Source organism: Berghia stephanieae, chromosome 6, assembly GCF_034508935.2.
Source record: "Berghia stephanieae isolate SIO BIC M18660-M18661 chromosome 6, UCSD_Bste_1.3, whole genome shotgun sequence".
NCBI lineage: Eukaryota > Metazoa > Mollusca > Gastropoda > Nudibranchia > Aeolidiidae > Berghia > Berghia stephanieae.
In genome coordinates, this window is record NC_088365.1 from 40,431,787 (window position 1) to 40,451,854 (window position 20,068).

At 39.7% G+C, this 20,068-nt stretch overlaps 1 protein-coding gene across 4 annotated transcripts in view; it reads left to right on the forward strand.

Annotated features, from left to right (window-relative positions):
- The window catches only part of LOC144975029 (kelch-like protein 12), a 138,274-nt gene that overhangs the window by 45,535 nt on the left and 72,671 nt on the right, over positions 1-20,068 (forward strand). For all 4 annotated transcript variants that reach the window (XM_078918675.1, XM_078918674.1, XM_078918676.1 and 1 more), the window contains one exon: positions 19,284-19,433. In XM_078918675.1, coding sequence (XP_078774801.1) covers positions 19,284-19,433 — 150 coding nt within the window. The remainder of the gene's footprint in view (positions 1-19,283; positions 19,434-20,068) is intronic.

The window sequence follows — 20,068 nt, forward strand, 5'->3', positions numbered from 1 at the left end:
AGATCTATAAATCATATATCACAGCATTAGTAATAATTACATGGCAGTATAGAGATATACATAAACAGGAATCTACGTTATGTAATACAACGTTAATGTACAAGTGTAGTTAACTAATGATACGAATATAATGTATTCTTAAAATGTATTCAATTGTGACATTATTAATAAATAATTAAATGTAATTCAGTGTATTATTCATGGAAGTAAAATATTAGTTATTGCAAAGGGCAATAACTCAATAATAACACTACACCATAACACAATCAATCACAATTATACAGTCCCCCTCAACTGGGTGCATTGCACCTGTACTTTCACATGGAGGGAAAAATACTGGTTATACGTATTCCCCTCAACTGGGTGCACGTCGTATATTATGACATAAAGGATGTGTTGTTCAGTGCTGACAAGCCGCTCTTCACAAGCTCTGTGATTCTTTCAAGTTATTCTTAAATTTTTGTGGATTTTAATTCGATTTGGATTTTTATTCTTATATGGAGAGTTTCGAGATTTTACGCTGTTTTCTGTGATGTGCTTTATACAAGAAAAATATAACTTATAATGTTGATATCTCGGGAAATTGATATTATAATATCGCTCTTAAAATTTTAATGACATTTTTACATACATACCTATCGTCCTATTTTTAAATTGTATTCACTACAGTAATTATTGTCTTAAGTTATATATTCGGTGAAACAGCGATACCCCCGTCAACGACTATTATATTATTGAGTCGAGTTCACGAAAATGAGAGACCTTATCTTGAGGTTGAAAGGTGTAAACAAGTCCCACCCACCCACTGACACCATCTCTCTCCTAAAGCAATTACGAATATACAAGAGATCACATGTCAAAAGAGGAAAGAGGGGATGGTGTAAACAACAACAACAACCCGTCAGTGACACTGAAAAATTAACCATTTTATCACTGTGCCCAAACACTACTCAGCCAGATAGTCGTGAGGCCCCAAACCACAATCCGTAACTAAAACAAAGTCAAAGAGTAATGAACAACTCAAAATATTGACAATAAATTTCCAAAGTTTAATGAGAAAACAAGAAGAGTTTACAGTTATGTTAGAAATAATTATGCCTGACATCGTATACCGAACTGTTTTTTAATGACTAGTATGAAATATACAGGAAAGATGGGAAACAAAAGGAGGAGGTGTAATTATCTTAGTCAAAAACACAATTAAAAGTACCCTTATTGGAGAAGGCAAAGACCACGAATCTGTGTTTCATAAAATTTGCGGACACAACAGTCCAATGTGTTGTGTACAGGCCTCCTGACTATTCAAACGAGGAAATAATATCTGTAATCATATACATCAACTCAAAAGCAAATTCAAAAACCAAGAAATGGAGACAACAAAAAAGAACTTCTTGGATACATTAAGGCAGCAGCTTCTAATGGTGCTTACACTATTATGTTATAACGATCGACCCAATCAGCAAATTCTTCCCCGCACTCCTGCACCATTGCAAACCCCCCCTGAAAGATTCATCATAACACACTGTTCAACTAGATGCTCTGCGGTTTCGGGTTCTAGCCCACATTGGGTACATGTTGGACAGGTGGAAAGTCTCCATTGATGAAGCGATTTTGTCGTGAGGCAGGTCCTCGACCGAAGCCGATTCGCAACCACCCAGTGTCTCCTCTTACTGGTGAAGCCTTGCAACTTCTCACCTAGTTTAGACGAGTGTATGTCCCCGCCCCTTCGAGGGATTGAATTCGTCCAAACCGACTTCCATCTCATATATGCATCTCGGTTTGTAGTCAGGGAAGCTGCATACAAGGGTTTCCGGGACTTATTTCGGCTCGAAGCGGGGGTGCCGTCCATAATGATAATGCGCTTCAGAGGGGTATCCCCATTCCTTCTCTCTTTGATCTTATTTAGACAGTTTACCGTAATCGTCTCCCTCTGGACATCGGGGGGCTGGATTGTTGCCATTATCGGGCCCCATTCTCTAGGCGTTATTGCCAGCGTTTCTGACACTATGTGCATTGACTTGCGAAGTTTAACATCTACCTTCTCAACGTTTCTGCTTCTACCCTACACTGGAGCGCAATATTCCGCGGTGGAATAGCATAGTCGCATAGCAGACGTCCTCAGGAGCGCTTGGTTAGTGCACCAAGTTGATCCTGCCAGCTTCCTCAGAAGACAGTTGCGTTTCTCTATCTTCCGGGCAACTCCTTCGAGATGCATCCGATAGGTAAGGCTGCGATCCAGCGTCATCCCTAAATATTTTGGATGCGGCTCATATGGGAGTAGCTGGTCCTCGAGGAGGACGTTCATTTTACAGGTGTGCCAGCCACTGCATGAGTGGAATGCAGTGGCCACGGTTTTTGAAGTGTTCATCTTCAGGCTTGTCAAAGTAGGATTTGAGTCTGGTGACGTCCTCACTGATTTTGCTCTCGAGACGGGTCCACACTTTACTTTGAGTAACGAGTACCCAGTCATCCGCATATCCCAGCCTCAGGGAGGAAGTGTTCGGCATCTCGCTAATGTAACACAGTGTCCAAATTGCGATACTTTAATACCGCGGCCTCCCCACAGCCCTACCGCGGTTAAGCGATGCTAGATGTGCCAGGTGATGACTCACCTAGTTTCGGCAAGAAAACGCATGGCGCGCTTGCTGGACATGCATGTTATAGTAATTGTATGCAATCAACAGTTGGGCATTCCCGTTAAATCAAAACATGCCATTGAAAGCATGTAGGGTGGAAACTGTTAGTAATGATGTATGGTTATGACATGACAAGTTTCATTAGTCTATGAATGATGGAATGATAGTTAGAACGAAACAAATGTAGGTCATTTTTTAAACTGATTATCATTAACACTTTTCAATTAAAGTGTCGATTACAAGACAATGAATCCGTGAACATCTGATTTTTTTGTTTTATATTACTCTTAAAACTATTACAATTATAACTCACCCTCAATTTCTCTTGCGAAGTTCATAGTTAATCCAAAAAATGCTCTTGAAGGAGTTATCTATATCCCATTACTGAATTTTTCGAAAGTTTGCATAGAGGTTTACTGAAGCTATCTTCACGATAATCTTGGAATTGTCAGTCTTATAAAATCTTACTTTGTACAAATAATTTTCAATAATCCAAATATAAAATTTTCAACATAATAGTTAACTTTATCAAAATGTGCGCATCAGTTTGTTTGTTTTATTTTTAAAAATATTTGAGAATTTTCCTTATTACTTTTTTTTCGCTTTCTTTGGTGACTTTCCTTGGTTGCGTAGGCGTGGTGATGTATGGAGAATATTTGCTTCCATGATGAGCTTGATTTTTTTAGTGTCACTTTTAACACCACACATTCTTTTGTCCAATTTTCCTATGATTTGGTGACTGGCTTCAGTGCCTTGCTCTCCATGGAGCCCAAGACCAAACCCAAATCTGGCCATGAATGGAACGCAATGGTGCTCCAGTATGTGTTGTTTTGGAATGATCATGTTTGTGAAGTGTGTTCTAAAAAAGTGGAGATAATTATCGATGTTTTCTTGTGTCTTGTGTAACTGGGTTCTGTCTATAGGCCTGGAATGCGAAATGCTATCATGGACAATTTGGTATAGGGCGTTCAGTTGTGTGAATTTAGCTTTGATTTCCCCAGCCAAGTCAATTGTTAATAAATTGCATGTGTGTTTGCATGTTTCTTCCACAACAGCTTTTAATAAGGCCCCTCTGACTTCAGCAGTCAAATACTTGTGACAGTGGTTGCCAACAAAGGCCCGACTATGATAGGCTTGGGGTGTTATCTTGTGTCTGGCTAAAATCGCATCCAGACTCGAGCAGATTGGGCCAGATCTTGAACTGAGGGTTTCAAATCCTAATGCATTATAACTTCTTTTCAATTTTTTGTACGATAGTTCGAATCTATGTCTGTCCCTTTCTGTACGACTAAGGATCAAGCACATTTTTGTCTTTCAGTTGTTTTTTCAAATCCCTTCTATGACACCAATTCTTTCCAAATATTTTCAAACTTTTCCCTCTTTGTGATAGATTCCTGTTATCATTCGTGATAATTCTCATGTCTAACTTGTCTACTGCCTGTTCTAAAAGTCTATGGTGCTTGATGACTATCCCTAACATTATGTGAAGGTATGGAGGTACTGCGTGTGTAAGTTCAATGTTTATCAATGGCCATCTCAAGCAATTGTTGAACTTGGGTGCGTGTTTTTTATCTCCATTATGCTTCTCCATCAAGCATGAGGCGTCTTCCTTTATCCCTTCTAGTGTTCTTTGTGAAAATGGGGTTTCTGCTCTTGAACTAAAATATCGTTTTGGCTGTGTACACCACAGACATGGAAAGGTGCCTTGGGAACCTGACAGACCGTACACTTTGGTCAGAAACTCATAATCACCATTGATGAAAATAACAGTAGTTTTACCTCTCCATCTTAAGTTGTTCTGAATGTCATTGATCTGGGGCTCTATCTTCTCCATCATTAGTTCTATATTTCCGTAACTGTCCTTGACATAAGCCAGTCCTATCACTACGGTATTTGTTGTTATGTTTGGTTTGCCTACATTCAAAAGCTGCATGGTCAATTTGAATGAGTCCTTTCCGTGGTCCCCACCAAACTTAACCCACACTTCATCATCTGGGATGGTGTCACTGTGTGATGAAATGAGATCTTTACTATTGTAAGAATCTAAAAGACCCTCTAACAAAGTACTGATATCATTGACGAAGGCAAATGGGTTTTCGTTTGTCAAGTCTTCGTCTCCAATAAAATGCATGCTTCCCACGGTCACCATATTCCCCGTTATTTCTTTTGATGCTCTTCGACTGGCTCCTTCATTTTCCATCTTTATTCCCCTTCCTTTCAGAAACGTTCGTTGTTTCCTGACTTGTTTCCAGGATAATCCCATGCATTCCTTCATTGCCAAAGTGTCATCATGGGGAATGAATGCTTTGTCCTTGATGCCAGCACGCTCAGCGATAATCCGCCTCTTTTTGATGGGTAATTTCTTTAATTCAGATGCCGTCTGTACATTAATAGACTCATCATTCTCACCGGCAACGACATTTCTAATCCTTTCCAAAAGCTTGACACGTTTTCTTTTGGTCTGTGTCTTTGCCTTCTCACTTTCTTTTCGAGGCACACTCACTCGCACTACGAAAAAGCTCCCCCCTCTTTGTTTGAATGTGGCAAAAGGATTCGTTTTAAACATTGCTTTTAACACTTTCAAAGTTATTTTCTTTTCAGCTTCGGTGATATTGTCTTCTTCATGCTTACGTTTTCTCGTTTCATTTGGAACAGCCTTTGAATTGGACTTTTGAGGTGTCATCGCGGTTGCAGCATCACTTGTCTTTTTCGATGGAGTAGAAGATTCGAAAGGCCTCCAAATAGTGGCTTGTTCATTCAAGTATCGACTGCATGTAGGCTGACACTCTAATTCTAATATTTCCTCATATTGTGATGGCTCACGGTGATCTTCCTCTAATGTAGATTCCTCATGGCTTGACTGGGTAATTTCCATAGAGTCATTGGATACTATCATATCCTCTGACTTTTTAAAGTGTCCATCCAGTGATAAAGTGTGACTACAGACCACACAGTCATCGATAATTATGTCTGGATTAAAGGGGCACCATAGTGTTCCATTTTGTTTCCCAATGTCAATAGCTCATTGGCGCAATGACTCAGAGCAGCGTTTTTTAACTGATCTGACTAAATCAATACATTTTCTACAAATATTTTTAGGATGTCTATCTTCACAATCACCAGTCACATCTACACCAAAAACAAGATAAATATTTTCTCTATGTCCCACACACAAAAAAATTTTTCGTCCCAACTTTTTTTCTTTTGTTGATAAGGAGAATCGTGCACATATCTTACACAATCTATCGAGGTGGTTTAAATGAACATCCCGTGAATGCTCCATTACATGTAGTTTTTTTTTGTGTCTCTTATTTATGTAACCTGATATTTTGGAAGGAATAAACAAATAATAAAGCATTTCTGTATGATAACTTCCAGTAAAATGCTTAACACATTGTAGATAAAAATGGCAATAAATATAATTTTTTTTCTTAAGCGCACGCCCCCCTACCCACCTCCCGCGAGAACTCTTTGAGATAATACATTTGAGTACAAATGTGAAAATTTAACATTTATTCCTAAATCGCTCATATCGCGAACTTATTCTAAAACTTATAGTAAAGACAAAGACTTCAAAATAGGGAATCACGAAAAAAAATAAAACTTCATGGATCCAAACCAGAGTTATTAATTAAATTAATCACATCACTCACATCAAATTTGATACCATTCCAAGAGCGATAAGCAGTTGTATTTTAACTAGTATTATTTTCCAAGTTGAAAACCAAGAAACAATAAAAATTACACAGAAACAGATCTGAACGTGGTGATAACATGAATAATGAAAATAAAATGAATCGTTCTGATGGTTTGGTGGGGGGAAGGGGGCAATAGAGGGGTTTTCAACGCAAAGAATTGCATCACATTGATGCACCACACGCGCATGCCACGCCAACGTCTGGCTTGCATACCTATCGTGTCACGGTCAATTACGTTTTTCCAGAGAGCAAGGGTATCAGGTATCAGGTGGTCAGCCTGATGTGAAGCGATTGAAGTAGCGCTCAGAGTCGAAAATATGACGCTGTGGTAAACGTTAAACAACATTGGCACTAGTACCTAACCCTGAGGGACCCCATTCTTCAATTTCCTAACTTTACTCGTAGCGTCTCCCAGCCGACGTGGAATTGTCTTTCCCCTAAGATCGAAGAGAACAACTTCAAGGTCTTTTTACACCTTACGATCTTTGCAAGTTTGAGCATTAATCCTTCGCACCAGACCATATCGTACACCTCCGATAGGTCTATAAATACAGCACCTGTTTGCTGTTTTATCTCTAACCCTGCTTCATTGTTCTGTGGTACACCTCCCTTCCCTGAAGCCCGCCTGCTCGGGTGGCAGGGCAGCATCTAAGACTGGCCCCCATCAGTTTAATAGAACTCGCTCCAACAATTTGTAAAGACAGTTCAGTAGAGATATGGGTCTGTAACTCATATTTTGACACCTGTAATCAGTCTCGTGAAATTTGGTGACGGTCCCTCTTTATGACGTCGGGCCAGACAGAAAGACGCCAAATGTCACAGCTGATACAGAAGACCAGTGGTGTTCTTTGATTAGATGATGGTTGAAGGGGATGGATAAATGGGTCTTGATTTTTTTTTTCTCTGATGTAGGTGCCTATTGCCTTTTTAATCTCTCTCTCTCTCTCTCTCTCTCTCTCTCTCTCTCTCTCTCTCTCTCTCTCTCTCTCTCTCTCTCTCTCTCTCTCTCTCTCTTTTTCTCTCTCTCTCTATCTCTCAATTTCTTTCGCAACCATCCATTAAATAATCTGGTTATACAGAGATACAATAAAGCAATGGTGATTGGCTTAGTTTACTCTTCTTTTTTTTTTTTTGCTTTGGACTAGGCTATGGTTTGAAATTTGAGAGATTCTTTGGTTGTATATATAAGCTACATAACCACTAGGTTTCCGTAACAAAGATATTGTAGCCTTCTTTATAAAGCAAAAATCAAAAGAAAACAACACTTTCTGGCCTTTAATTTGAATATTATTGTAGGCCTTTAAAATTTTATGTGAAAAGGACAATTCATTAAATGTTTACATAAAGTAAATTTATGTCTAATGATAAGAATGGATTTACACTAGTTGTAATATATTACATAATACAAAATGTTCCTGTTATTTTTTCATTTTGCTTGTGTTTGAGAGACCGAGAAATTTTCCTACTTTTTGATAAATTACTATTATCATCACTGATTAAGCTATGTTAAGTTAACTGCTAATCATCATGCCTGGTGTAACATTCCAGGAGTTCTGGACCAACTATCCGGTTTTCAAAGACTGGTTAAAAAATACTAGCAACAATCTTGAAACATACTGCATATAATAATAATAAATGGCATTTATGTAGCGCTTTACCCGTTGTCACAGGCTCTAAGCGCTTTACAGTGATATAAAACAAAACATATTACAGTAAGACAAGTTTGATGGAAACGTGATACAAATTCAATTTTACAGCAACAAAATATATAAATAGGTTTGCAACATTATGACGTAAAAAGATAAAACTTTAAGCGAGATTTGAACGTTGTCAACGAATCCGAGCATCTCACGTGTGATGGGAGAGAGTTCCAAAAATGGGGGGGGGGGGGGCTGAAAATTGAAAAGATTGTTCACCTATTTTATGCAATGGCTTAGGTTTGACAAGGATTGATTGGTCATTGCTTGACCTCAAGTTTCTATTAGGGACATATATGTTTAGAAGGTCATTAATATAGGAGGGACTGTTGGTGCTCAAGGATTTGTAGACAACAGTACAAATCTTATAGGCAACTCGGGTATTTTTTGTTATTGCGTACAATGAGTCTGGCTGCGTTATTTTGAGCAACCTGAAGTTTGCTAATTTTGTCTTTAGCTAAATTCGCCCAAAGGGAGTTACAATAGTCCAATTTAGATAAAACAAGGGAATTGATTAAAAGTTCTGCTCAATGCTTTGGTATTAAATTACGAACTTTGCTTATTTTTTTTCACGTGGCTTGTCATGGAAAGATCTCCAAGATTTAATCTCATTAAAACAGCTCGTAATTCGTTGTATTAAGAACTGTAAATTACTAAGGGGTGCTGAATCATATATTTGCGTATCATCTGCATAAAAATGATAACTCAGATTGAATCTGGATATCACACTAGAAAGGGCTGAGCTGCATATATACTTTATAAAGGGCAGGGCCAAGAACACAGCCTTGTGGCACTCCAAAGTTTAGTAAAACTTGTTCTGACTGAACACCATTCACCGCGACAGTCTGCCATCGATCCTGTAAATATGATGTAAACCATCTAAGGGCAATTCCTTTTATGCCGAACATATTTTCTAGTCTACTTAACAAAATGTCATGGTCAATGGTTCAAAGGCAGCTGAAAGATCTAAAAGACATAATACATTGATATTGTTAGCATCAGCATTACATAACAAGTCATTAAAGATTTTAAGAAGCGTCGTTTCAGTACTGTGTTGATGTTTGTAAGCTGACTGAAAGGGTTGTTCCAAACTGTTGTTCTTAAGATGAGATGTTAATTGTGTAAGAACTACCTTCTCCAAAACTTTTGACAAAAAAAGGTAAATTTGATACAGGACGTTAATTATTTAATATATTGTGGTCCAGTGATGGTTTCTTCAGAAGTGGTTTAATGAGGGCACTTTTAAAGCACGATGGATTTTCGCCAGTCAGTATGGATGTATTTATGATTAATGTAATGGATGGTAATAATGTATCGATGGAGCTGGCCAAAAGCTGTGCTGGTTGGGGATCAAGGTCGCAGGATTTAATGGGGGGCTTTTTTTATCAACTCTTATGGAACTAGGTGAAACTGGTTGGAACTTGTCTAAAGGGGTAACACAGAATGTATTTGTATCTATAAATGGTTCATGCCGATCTAGTTCTGAACGAATGTTATGGATTTTGTCTTTTAAAAAGTTGACAAATGTGTTTGGCAAGTCTCTTTGATTGGTTGTAGATGGTAATGAAGTGCATCTTTCACGTCCAAGTAGATCATTGCAGATGTTAAATAATTGTTTGCAAGATTTAGAAGTTTCGAATTTTGAAAGAAAATACGTGGTCTTTGCCTTTTTTATTGCTGCCTTACGGGCACGAAATGCGTTCTTTAATAATTCACGATGAATTGTAAGGCCTGATGTTTTCAGCAGTCTTTCTGCTCTCCGACACTTCGTTTTAGCTTCTTTAACGTCCGACGTATACCACAGAGCATACTTGCAGTTGGTGACGGTCCTTGTTTGGAATGGCGCATGTTTGTCAAGCGTTTCGATGAGACAACTATTCCACTGGTCTGGAGAAATCATTGAATTTTGAGTAAGTTTTGTTTCTAAATCCCCTCTGAAATTGTCCAAATTAATTCCTTTGATGTTTCTGGTTGATGTGGTGGTGGTTTCTTGGCATGGTTTTGAAACGTCAAGATTGAAAGAAATGAGGGAGTGGTCTGAAAAGGGGAGATAATCGACGATGGCGTTGGTTTTTTGGGACTCTGAATTTTCTACAATTACCCAATCTAAAATATGTCCAGCAGAGTGGGTTGGCGCTGTTATGATCTGGCACATGTTGTTCTCTGATAATGTGCTATTTAGCAGTGTCTGTGACGTCGTCGAAGTGAAAATTAAAGTCGCTGAGTATAATTGAATGGCCAGGACGTGTGTGTTGCAATGTTAGCATCTTGTTGATTTCCTTCCTAACATCAGGTAATTTTATTTTGTTTTTGTTTGTTGGCGGTCGGTAGATGCAGTTGAAGTTGTATCTTGTGTTCTGGAGGGATAATCTAAGACCAATGGCCTCCATTGTTTTGCAGTGCATTTCGATGATTTCCACATGTTTTCCACATAATTTTGTTTTATAAAATACACCAATGCCACCCCCTCACTGATCTTTCCTTGGATACGATCTAAATTGGTACCGTTAATAAATCATGTAATTCTTCCATTTTGTTACGGCAGGACTGTGCATTTAGAAGACCAATAACAATGTTATTGTTGTCATTCGTGAAACTTTTTGTGGTCGGCACAGTTACAAGTGTTGGTGGTGGACGGGGGTTTGTGTGGGGAGTTGTCACCATTGAAATGTTGTGTTGTTTCCGTTTGCCTCCCTGAGGCCTGTTTTTATTAATATTGTAAAAAATGGGATCACTTGAGTCACAGCTGGAATGTGACCTTGTTTAGGCTTACCGCCTCGAGACCTGTTGTAAAAATCAGATGTTGAATAAAAGTGTTCACAATTATCAAAATAATGGTGGTGGTAAATCACGGCTAAAAATAAAGTGGACAATGTTTGTAAGAGAGTGGTGGCCATTAAGTGACTGTGTAAAAATCTTTTAAAACTTACAGTTTCCATGATAAAATACAGAATTATACAGCAGTCCTTTCTTAAGAATTGATAAAAACTATACAATAAGAAACAGTATGTTTTAACGAGTACAACGAAGTAAAAATATCCAGGTATCAATATGTAGAAATCACAAAACAATTAAAATACACCAGAGCACAAAACGACACGTCTTGCCTGTTGGGCGTATTTACTTTTATATTGTGGAAAAAGACAATTTAATTCAAGACCATGGGAAGGTCTGCTTTGACTTCCCACATGCAAGGGAACAGTCACAAGTTACTAGCATTGGCTATATCTAGGAGTGACAGGAGGTCGTTACTTAACTTTGTTGCAAAGTTTACGTCCACTAGCTCTTGCACTTCTGATTCAATGCAGGCACAGGTGATGCCGAAATATTCATCATTAGATAGTTTTGTGTGTAAGTCTGATGTCATTGATGCTGAGATTTGGTAGTGTGTGTGAACGGCAATGAAAAACCACTCTACCAGTTCGAATGAAGACATTGACTACTTTTATTTGAAACAAAAGTTCAATCAATACAAAAATTTAGTTGTGGAGAAACTATTGGCCTTGAAAAAAATTTGGCAGTCTTGAATTTTGAAATAGGTTTTGAGTGGGAACCCTGTTTATCAGACACCAAGTGTGGCGGCCAGAGTGTGTATAGTCGAGACTTTCTATGGTCTCCTGCCACCATTCCTTCTGCCAGAGATGAAGAAGTCTATCGGCTACGTCCTGGGACTTAGTCTGCTGGTACTCTTTGTACAGCTTTCCCGACTCTTCCGTCCAGCAAGGGATGTAGAATTTCCATTTGCCCCATGGAATAGAGCGGTGAGCGCTCTTAACCTGTTAAATCTTGTTATATTCTTGGACTTAGGAGGGATGGCAGGGCAAACTTGCTCGATATAGGAACTGAATTCCTCCCAGTTAGCCTTCCTGAAGTTTCATCTGCAGAGTTGGAGAGACTGCACCCTCAGTATTGTCACCCCCGCTGTGACAAGAATCGACCTATGCTGGCTATGCGGAAAGTCCTTGAGGACTGAGTGGAGTTGTCTATCTGCCTCGTTGCAGTCTCGGTAGTCCCATTCGTGATGGTGGCTATTAAAGTCTCTCAGACAGATGGAAGGATGGCTAATCACCAGTACCAGTGGTGTAGTCCAAGTCGCTCTAGGTGGTTTGTAGATATTATGCAAACACAGTCCACCTACTTCCATGGAAATTCGATTCACCCCGTTGCTGTCCATTGTGCTCTCAATGACCCTTACCTTTGATGGCTCTTTAGCGTAAACACTAACATGCCCTTTGAGCCTCGAAGTGTCTTCTCGTTGGACCATGGTATAGCCTAGGATCTGGAATCGAGAAGATTGCGTGCCTGAGTAAAGATGGGTCTCCTGTAATAGGAGAAGATCGACGCTATGGGCAGCCAGTAGCTTTGACAAAAGCTCATTTTTTGCCATACTCTGGCATGGCTCTAGATATTAAGGGATAATAAACGCGTCAGGTCACTAATCCAGGTATCTCATTTTCCAGTAGAAGATGTATTGGGACGTTCGCTTATTTCTCGACCACTACCACTACCACCACTACGATCACTATTACAACCACCACCACCACCACATCATCATCACTACCACTACTACTACAACCACGACACCACATTATTACTACCATTACTACTACACCACCACCGCCACATCATCATCACTACCACTACTACACAACCACCACCACCACATCATCATCACTACCACTACTACTGCAACCACCACTACCACATCATCATCAATACCACTACTACTACAGCTACCAGAATCACATCATCACTACCACTACTACTACAACCACCACTACCACATCATCATCACGACCTCTACTACTACAACCACCACCACATCATCATCACTACCACTACTACTACTACAATCACCACCACCACATCATCATTACCACTACTACTACAACCACCACCACCACATCATCACTACCACTACTACTATAACCACCACTACCACATCATCATCACGACCTCTACTACTACAACCACCACCACATCATCATCACTACCACTACTACTACTACAATCACCACCACCACATCATCATTACCACTACTACTACAACCACCACATCATCACTACCACTACTACTATAACCACCACCACATCATTATCACAACCAATAGAACTACTACAACCACCACCACATCATCATCACTACCACTACTACTACAACCATAAGCACCACATCATCATCACGACCACTACTACTACAACCACCACCACCACATCATCGCTACCACTACTACTATAACCACCACAACCACACCACATCATCATTGCCACTACTACTACTACAACCACCATCATCACATTATCATCATTACCACGACTACTACTACAACCACCACCACATCATCATCACTACCACCACTACTACAACCACCACCACATCATCATCACTACCACTACTACTACAAGCACCACCACCACCTCATCTTCATCACTACCACCACTACTACTACTACAACCACCACCACCATCACCACATCATCATCACTACCACTGCTACCACAACCACCACCACACCACATCATCATCACTACAACTACAACCACCATCACCATTACATTATCATCACTACCACTACTACTACAACAACCACCACCACATTATCATCACTACCACGACTACTACTACAACCTGTTAAATCTTGTTATATTCTTGGACTTAGGAGGGATGGCAGGGCAAACTTGCTCGATATAGGAACTGAATTCCTCCCAGTTAGCCTTCCTGAAGTTTCATCTGCAGAGTGGGAGAGACTGCACCCTCAGTATTGTCACCCCGCTGTGACAAGAATCGACCTATGCTGGCTATGCGGAAAGTCCTTGAGGACTGAGTGGAGTTGTCTATCTGCCTCGTTGCAGTCTCGGTAGTCCCATTCGTGATGGTGGCTATTAAAGTCTCTCAGACAGATGGAAGGATGGCTAATCACCAGTACCAGTGGTGTAGTCCAAGTCGCTCTAGGTGGTTTGTAGATATTATGCAAACACAGTCCACCTACTTCCATGGAAATTCGATTCACCCCGTTGCTGTCCATTGTGCTCTCAATGACCCTTACCTTTGATGGCTCTTTAGCGTAAACACTAACATGCCCTTTGAGCCTCGAAGTGTCTTCTCGTTGGACCATGGTATAGCCTGGGATCTGGAATCGAGAAGATTGCGTGCCTGAGTAAAGATGGGTCTCCTGTAATAGGAGAAGATCGACGCTATGGGCAGCCAGTAGCTTTGACAAAAGCTCATTTTTTGCCATACTCTGGCATGGCTCTAGATATTAAGGGATAATAAACGCGTCAGGTCACTAATCCAGGTATCTCATTTTCCAGTAGAAGATGTATTGGGACGTTCGCTTATTTCTCGACCACTACCACTACCACCACTACGATCACTATTACAACCACCACCACCACCACATCATCATCACTACCACTACTACTACAACCACGACACCACATTATTACTACCATTACTACTAACCACCACCGCCACATCATCATCACTACCACTACTACACAACCACCACCACCACATTCATCACTACCACTACTACTGCAACCACCACTACCACATCATCATCAATACCACTACTACTACAGCTACCAGAATCACATCATCACTACCACTACTACTACAACCACCACTACCACATCATCATCACGACCTCTACTACTACAACCACCACCACATCATCATCACTACCACTACTACTACTACAATCACCACCACCACATCATCATTACCACTACTACTACAACACCACCACCACATCATCACTACCACTACTACTATAACCACCACTACCACTTCATCATCACGACCTCTACTACTACAACCACCACACATCATCATCACTACCACTACTACTACTACAATCACCCCCACCACATCATCATTACCACTACTACTACAACCACCACATCATCACTACCACTACTACTATAACCACCACCACATCATTATCACAACCAATAGAACTACTACAACCACCACCACATCATCATCACTACCACTACTACTACAACCATAAGCACCACATCATCATCACGACACTACTACTACAACACCACCACCACATCATCGCTACCACTACTACTATAACCACCACAACCACACCACATCATCATTGCCACTACTACTACTACAACCACCATCATCACATTATCATCATTACCACGACTACTACTACAACACCACCACATCATCATCACTACACCACTACTACAACCACCACCACATCATCATCATACCACTACTACTACAAGCACCACCACCACCTCATCTTCATCACTACCACCACTACTACTACTACAACCACCACCACCATCACCACATCATCATCACTACCACTGCTACTACAACACCACCACACCACATCATCTCATCACTACAACTACAACCACCATCACCATCACATTATCATCACTACCACTACTACTACAACCACTACACACATCGTCATCACTACCACTACTACTGCAACCACCACCACCACATCATCATCACTACAACAACTACTACTACTACTACTACTACTACTACTACTACTACTACTACTACTACTACTACTACTACTACTACTACTACAACACACTACAACATACATCATCACACTACTACTAAACCACACACCACATCACAACATCACTATCACACACCCACATTATCTACTCACACACACCCCCCACCACCACACTCCCTCAACTACCACATAACAACTACACATACTACACACCACCACATTATCATCACTACCACGACTACTACTACACACCACCACTCACACCTTAACCACAATCATCATCACTACCACCATTGATGCTACAACCACCATCATCAACCACCACACAACAACACACTATCACACCACTACTACAACCACCACCACATCATTATCATCATACACGACTACTACTACAACCACACCACACATCATCTCATACAACTCAACACCATACCACCACATCCACTACATCTACTACACCATACACATCATCATCACTACCACTACTACTACACCACCACCACATCTCAATATCACTAACTACTACTACTACAGCACACACCTACCTCATCTTCATCACTACCACCACTACTACTACTACAACCACCACCACCATCACCACATCATCATCACTACCACTGCTACTACAACCACCACCACACCACATCATCATCACTACAACTACAACCACCATCACCATCACATTATCATCACTACCACTACTACTACAACCACTACACACATCGTCATCACTACCACTACTACTGCAACCACCACCACCACATCATCATCACTATTACTACTACTACTACTACTACTACTACTACTACTACTACTACTACTATAACAACCACCACTACAACATCAGCATCATCACGACCACTACTACTACAACCACCACCACCACATCATCACTACCACTACTACTACAACAACCACCACCACATTATCATCACTACCACGACTACTACTACAACCACCACTACCACATCATCATCACTACCATTTGTGCTACAACCACCATCACCACCACATCAACAACACTACCACCACTACTACAACCACCACCACATCATTATCATCTCGACCACAACTACTACAACCACTATACCACCACCACATCATCATCACTACAACTATTACTTCAACCACCACCACCACCATATCATCATCACTACCACTACTACTACAACAACAACCACTATCACATCTTCATCATTACTACTACTATTACTACAACCCCCAACACCACATCATCCTCACTACCACCAGTACTACAATCTCTACCATTAGGTTTTGGCGCTTTGCTTCATTTGAAATAAGGAAACTTTGGGATTGTATTTGGCAATGTGTTTATGTATCTTAATATAATTCTAATCAGTTATCTATTTAGAACTATACAATATGTAAACACAATGGAAATACCATTCCAATCCTTTTTCTTGTGTGCGGAAATTCCTCTACTACTACTACTACTACTACTACTACTACTACTACTACTACTTTTACTACTACTAAACTACAACTACTACAACTACTACTACACACGAGAAAGAGAATCAACACACCAATACTGTAAACATTTAAAAGTCTGAGTCATATTTTATCGCAAACGATGAAAAGATCAAAGGAACTCTGCATTATGAGAAAACGGTTTGGTCTATCACTATCGGTATTCAAAATTCATAATGTCACTTAAAATATAAGCTCGCTTGCAAACAATCACGGCACCACATTTCGTAACTTTGGAAGAATTTGCGATATCCCGTGCTCACAGGACTTGGAACTGACAATAGCAGTACTTTTATATAACAAATTTCCACAGATTTACCATGCTCAGTGCGCTTCACAAGGTTTCATTCATTCCCCCAGCAGACCATATGGAACCATATTTTCATTTCATACAGTGCCAGTTGCTTGTTAGGCATCTTTTTGTATTGACTTTCTAATAATATCCGTCACTGCCTATATTCACACCTAAAATGTAGGGTAAGGTGTGTAAAGTGCCTTACCCAAGGACACACCAGAAAATTCCTCAATCACTCTGTCACCCTTCTGGTCACTAACCCCACCATCCCTAATTATCCGGGACAGTCCCGGATTTCAATTTTAGGGAAAAGCAAAAAAATATAATTAAAAAAATAATTAATTAAATGCAATTTTTTTTCTACGACGTCGGGCAATTTCATTAGGCATTTTCAGGGACATCTTAACAAGATTAATAAGGCCTTCACTCATCAGGGAGTGTGAAAGTGACATTCTGAAAGTTGATTATACTTTGGAAAAGAATCAGTTGTTGGACAAAAATCTAGATCTAGGGAGTTTTGCAAATGATTTATTGAAAAATCCTAATTGCAAGAGCAGAACTGAAGTCTTTAATAATGCAAGGGGTTTCTTCATCAAGGAATTATATGAAGACAACTTTCCCCTCAAATCAGACATCCTGACACAAGTTGCTAACCTTGACATCAGAAAAAGGGAAGAGTGGGAATTGACCTTCTTTTCTTCAAAGTTCAAGGCATTGACCCTGTGTGATGAAGATACTCTCAGAGATGAGTTCAAGGATTTTCAGTCCTTTTCATTCCCCCTTGAAATTAAAAAACAAACAAGCAAGAATTGATGTCAAGTTAACGAAAATTTTTGCTTTGAGGAGTTGACAGCAGACTGCTGTTTCCTAAGCTTTGCAAATTATTGTTAGGAGTTCTTTGTATTCCTCATAGCAATGCAGATTCGGAGAGAATTTTCAGTGTTATAAGAAAGAACCTATCTGAAACAAAGTCCTCCATGTCCATAAAGACCCTTGAATCCCTATTGGTCTCAAAGATATACACCTCACCTTGGAGATGAAGTTTTGAGAAGATGCAAGAGAGCATCTTTTTGCTTCCTCTCCCTGCTAGATTTATCCCTGTGATTGTATATAGACATCTTTTGACAATTGTTGTACCTAAATACTTGTAAGTATTTAAGATTCCATTACTTCCTCCTCCTCTCTACTCCCTCCGTCTCCTCTTTTTTTTCTTCTTTCTTCTTCTTATTTTTCTTTCTTTCTTGCTTCTTCTTCTTCTTCTTCTTCTTCTTCTTCTTCTTCCTCTTCTTCTTCTTCTTCTTCTTCTTCTTCTTCTTCTTCTTCTTCTTCTTCTTCTTCTTCTTCTTCTTCTTCTTCTTCTTCTTCTTCTTCTTCTTCTTCTTCTTCTTCTTCTTCTTCTACTTCTTCTTATTCTTCTTATTTTTCTTCATCTATATCTTCTTCTTCTTCTTTTTCTTCTTTTTACCCCTCCTATTTGCCCAGTTGCCTGTAAGCAATATATATACAAAATTTTTAGTTAAGTTATATGTCTTCTGTTCGCTTAGACCGCCAATGCAGTTGGCCATAGCATTCAGGCGCAATCGAAGTAGGGTGTCCCTGAATCCATATTCCAAAGGTTTGTAGGTCTGTGACAACATGAAACACTATTCCATTGAGTCACCAAGCACATACATCACCACCACCACCATCACATCATCATAACTATTACCATTCCTGCAAACACCACCACCACTACCACAAAATCACCACTACCAGAAATACAACCTCCCCCACATCATCATTTTACTTTTCTATGACACCTAAAATCCTTTTTAGAATTTGATAGTCTTTCCTTCTATCATGGAGTTTATGGGTCTGGAAAAGGTCTAGAATGTTCCCCCCCCCCCCTGAAGTTGTGGGAACCCTGCTAGATCAGAGATCCATTACAAATCTATGTTTTTGTAACTCTTTCTTTTTTAGGTGAAGAGTGAAGAAACAGTATACCAAGGAGTGATAAATTGGGTGAAACATTCAGAGCCTTCCCGTCTTCAGCACTTACCTCAATTACTAAGTCACGTCCGTTTGCCTCTACTCTCTGTGCAGTTTATTACTGATGTTTTGGATGAGGAGGTATGAAGAAATGTTTTATCAGAATTACAAATAAGATGTTTGGGCACGAATCATCAACCATATAATGAACGAGACTGATAATTGATATAGAAAAAAAAAAAAAAAAAAGAATAAAGAAACATCAAAACAACATGTGGCTATGCGGCCTTGTAGTATGACACTCGCCTTCAGACCGCAAAGTCCAGGGTTAGAGTCCTATGATAGTTGATATAGAAAAATTTAAAAGAAAATTTTCTTTTAAAACATCAAAACAACATGTGGCTATTTGGCTTTGTTGTATAACACTTACCTTCAGACAGCAAGGTCCAGGGTTAGAGTCCTGCTCTGAGCGTCGCATAGTTGAGCCCTTGGAAGAGGCTCTTTATTCAAATTCCTTCACCATACTCAGGTGTAAAATGAGTACCTACAGCCATTAACAGCGTTGTCTCTGTCAGGAAAAAAAATGCTATATATCCCTTAGTCATATTTACCAGGCATGGGTGCCCGGACAACCGTAAATTTTTAGAGAGAAAATCCTTTAACTTTAAGACATGTCATGGGTGCTCCCTGATCCATAGTTAAAACATATACTTTAAACACACAAAACAGTTTGGAACAAAATTAAAGACTTCCAGTAATGTTAAATACTGCAAAAA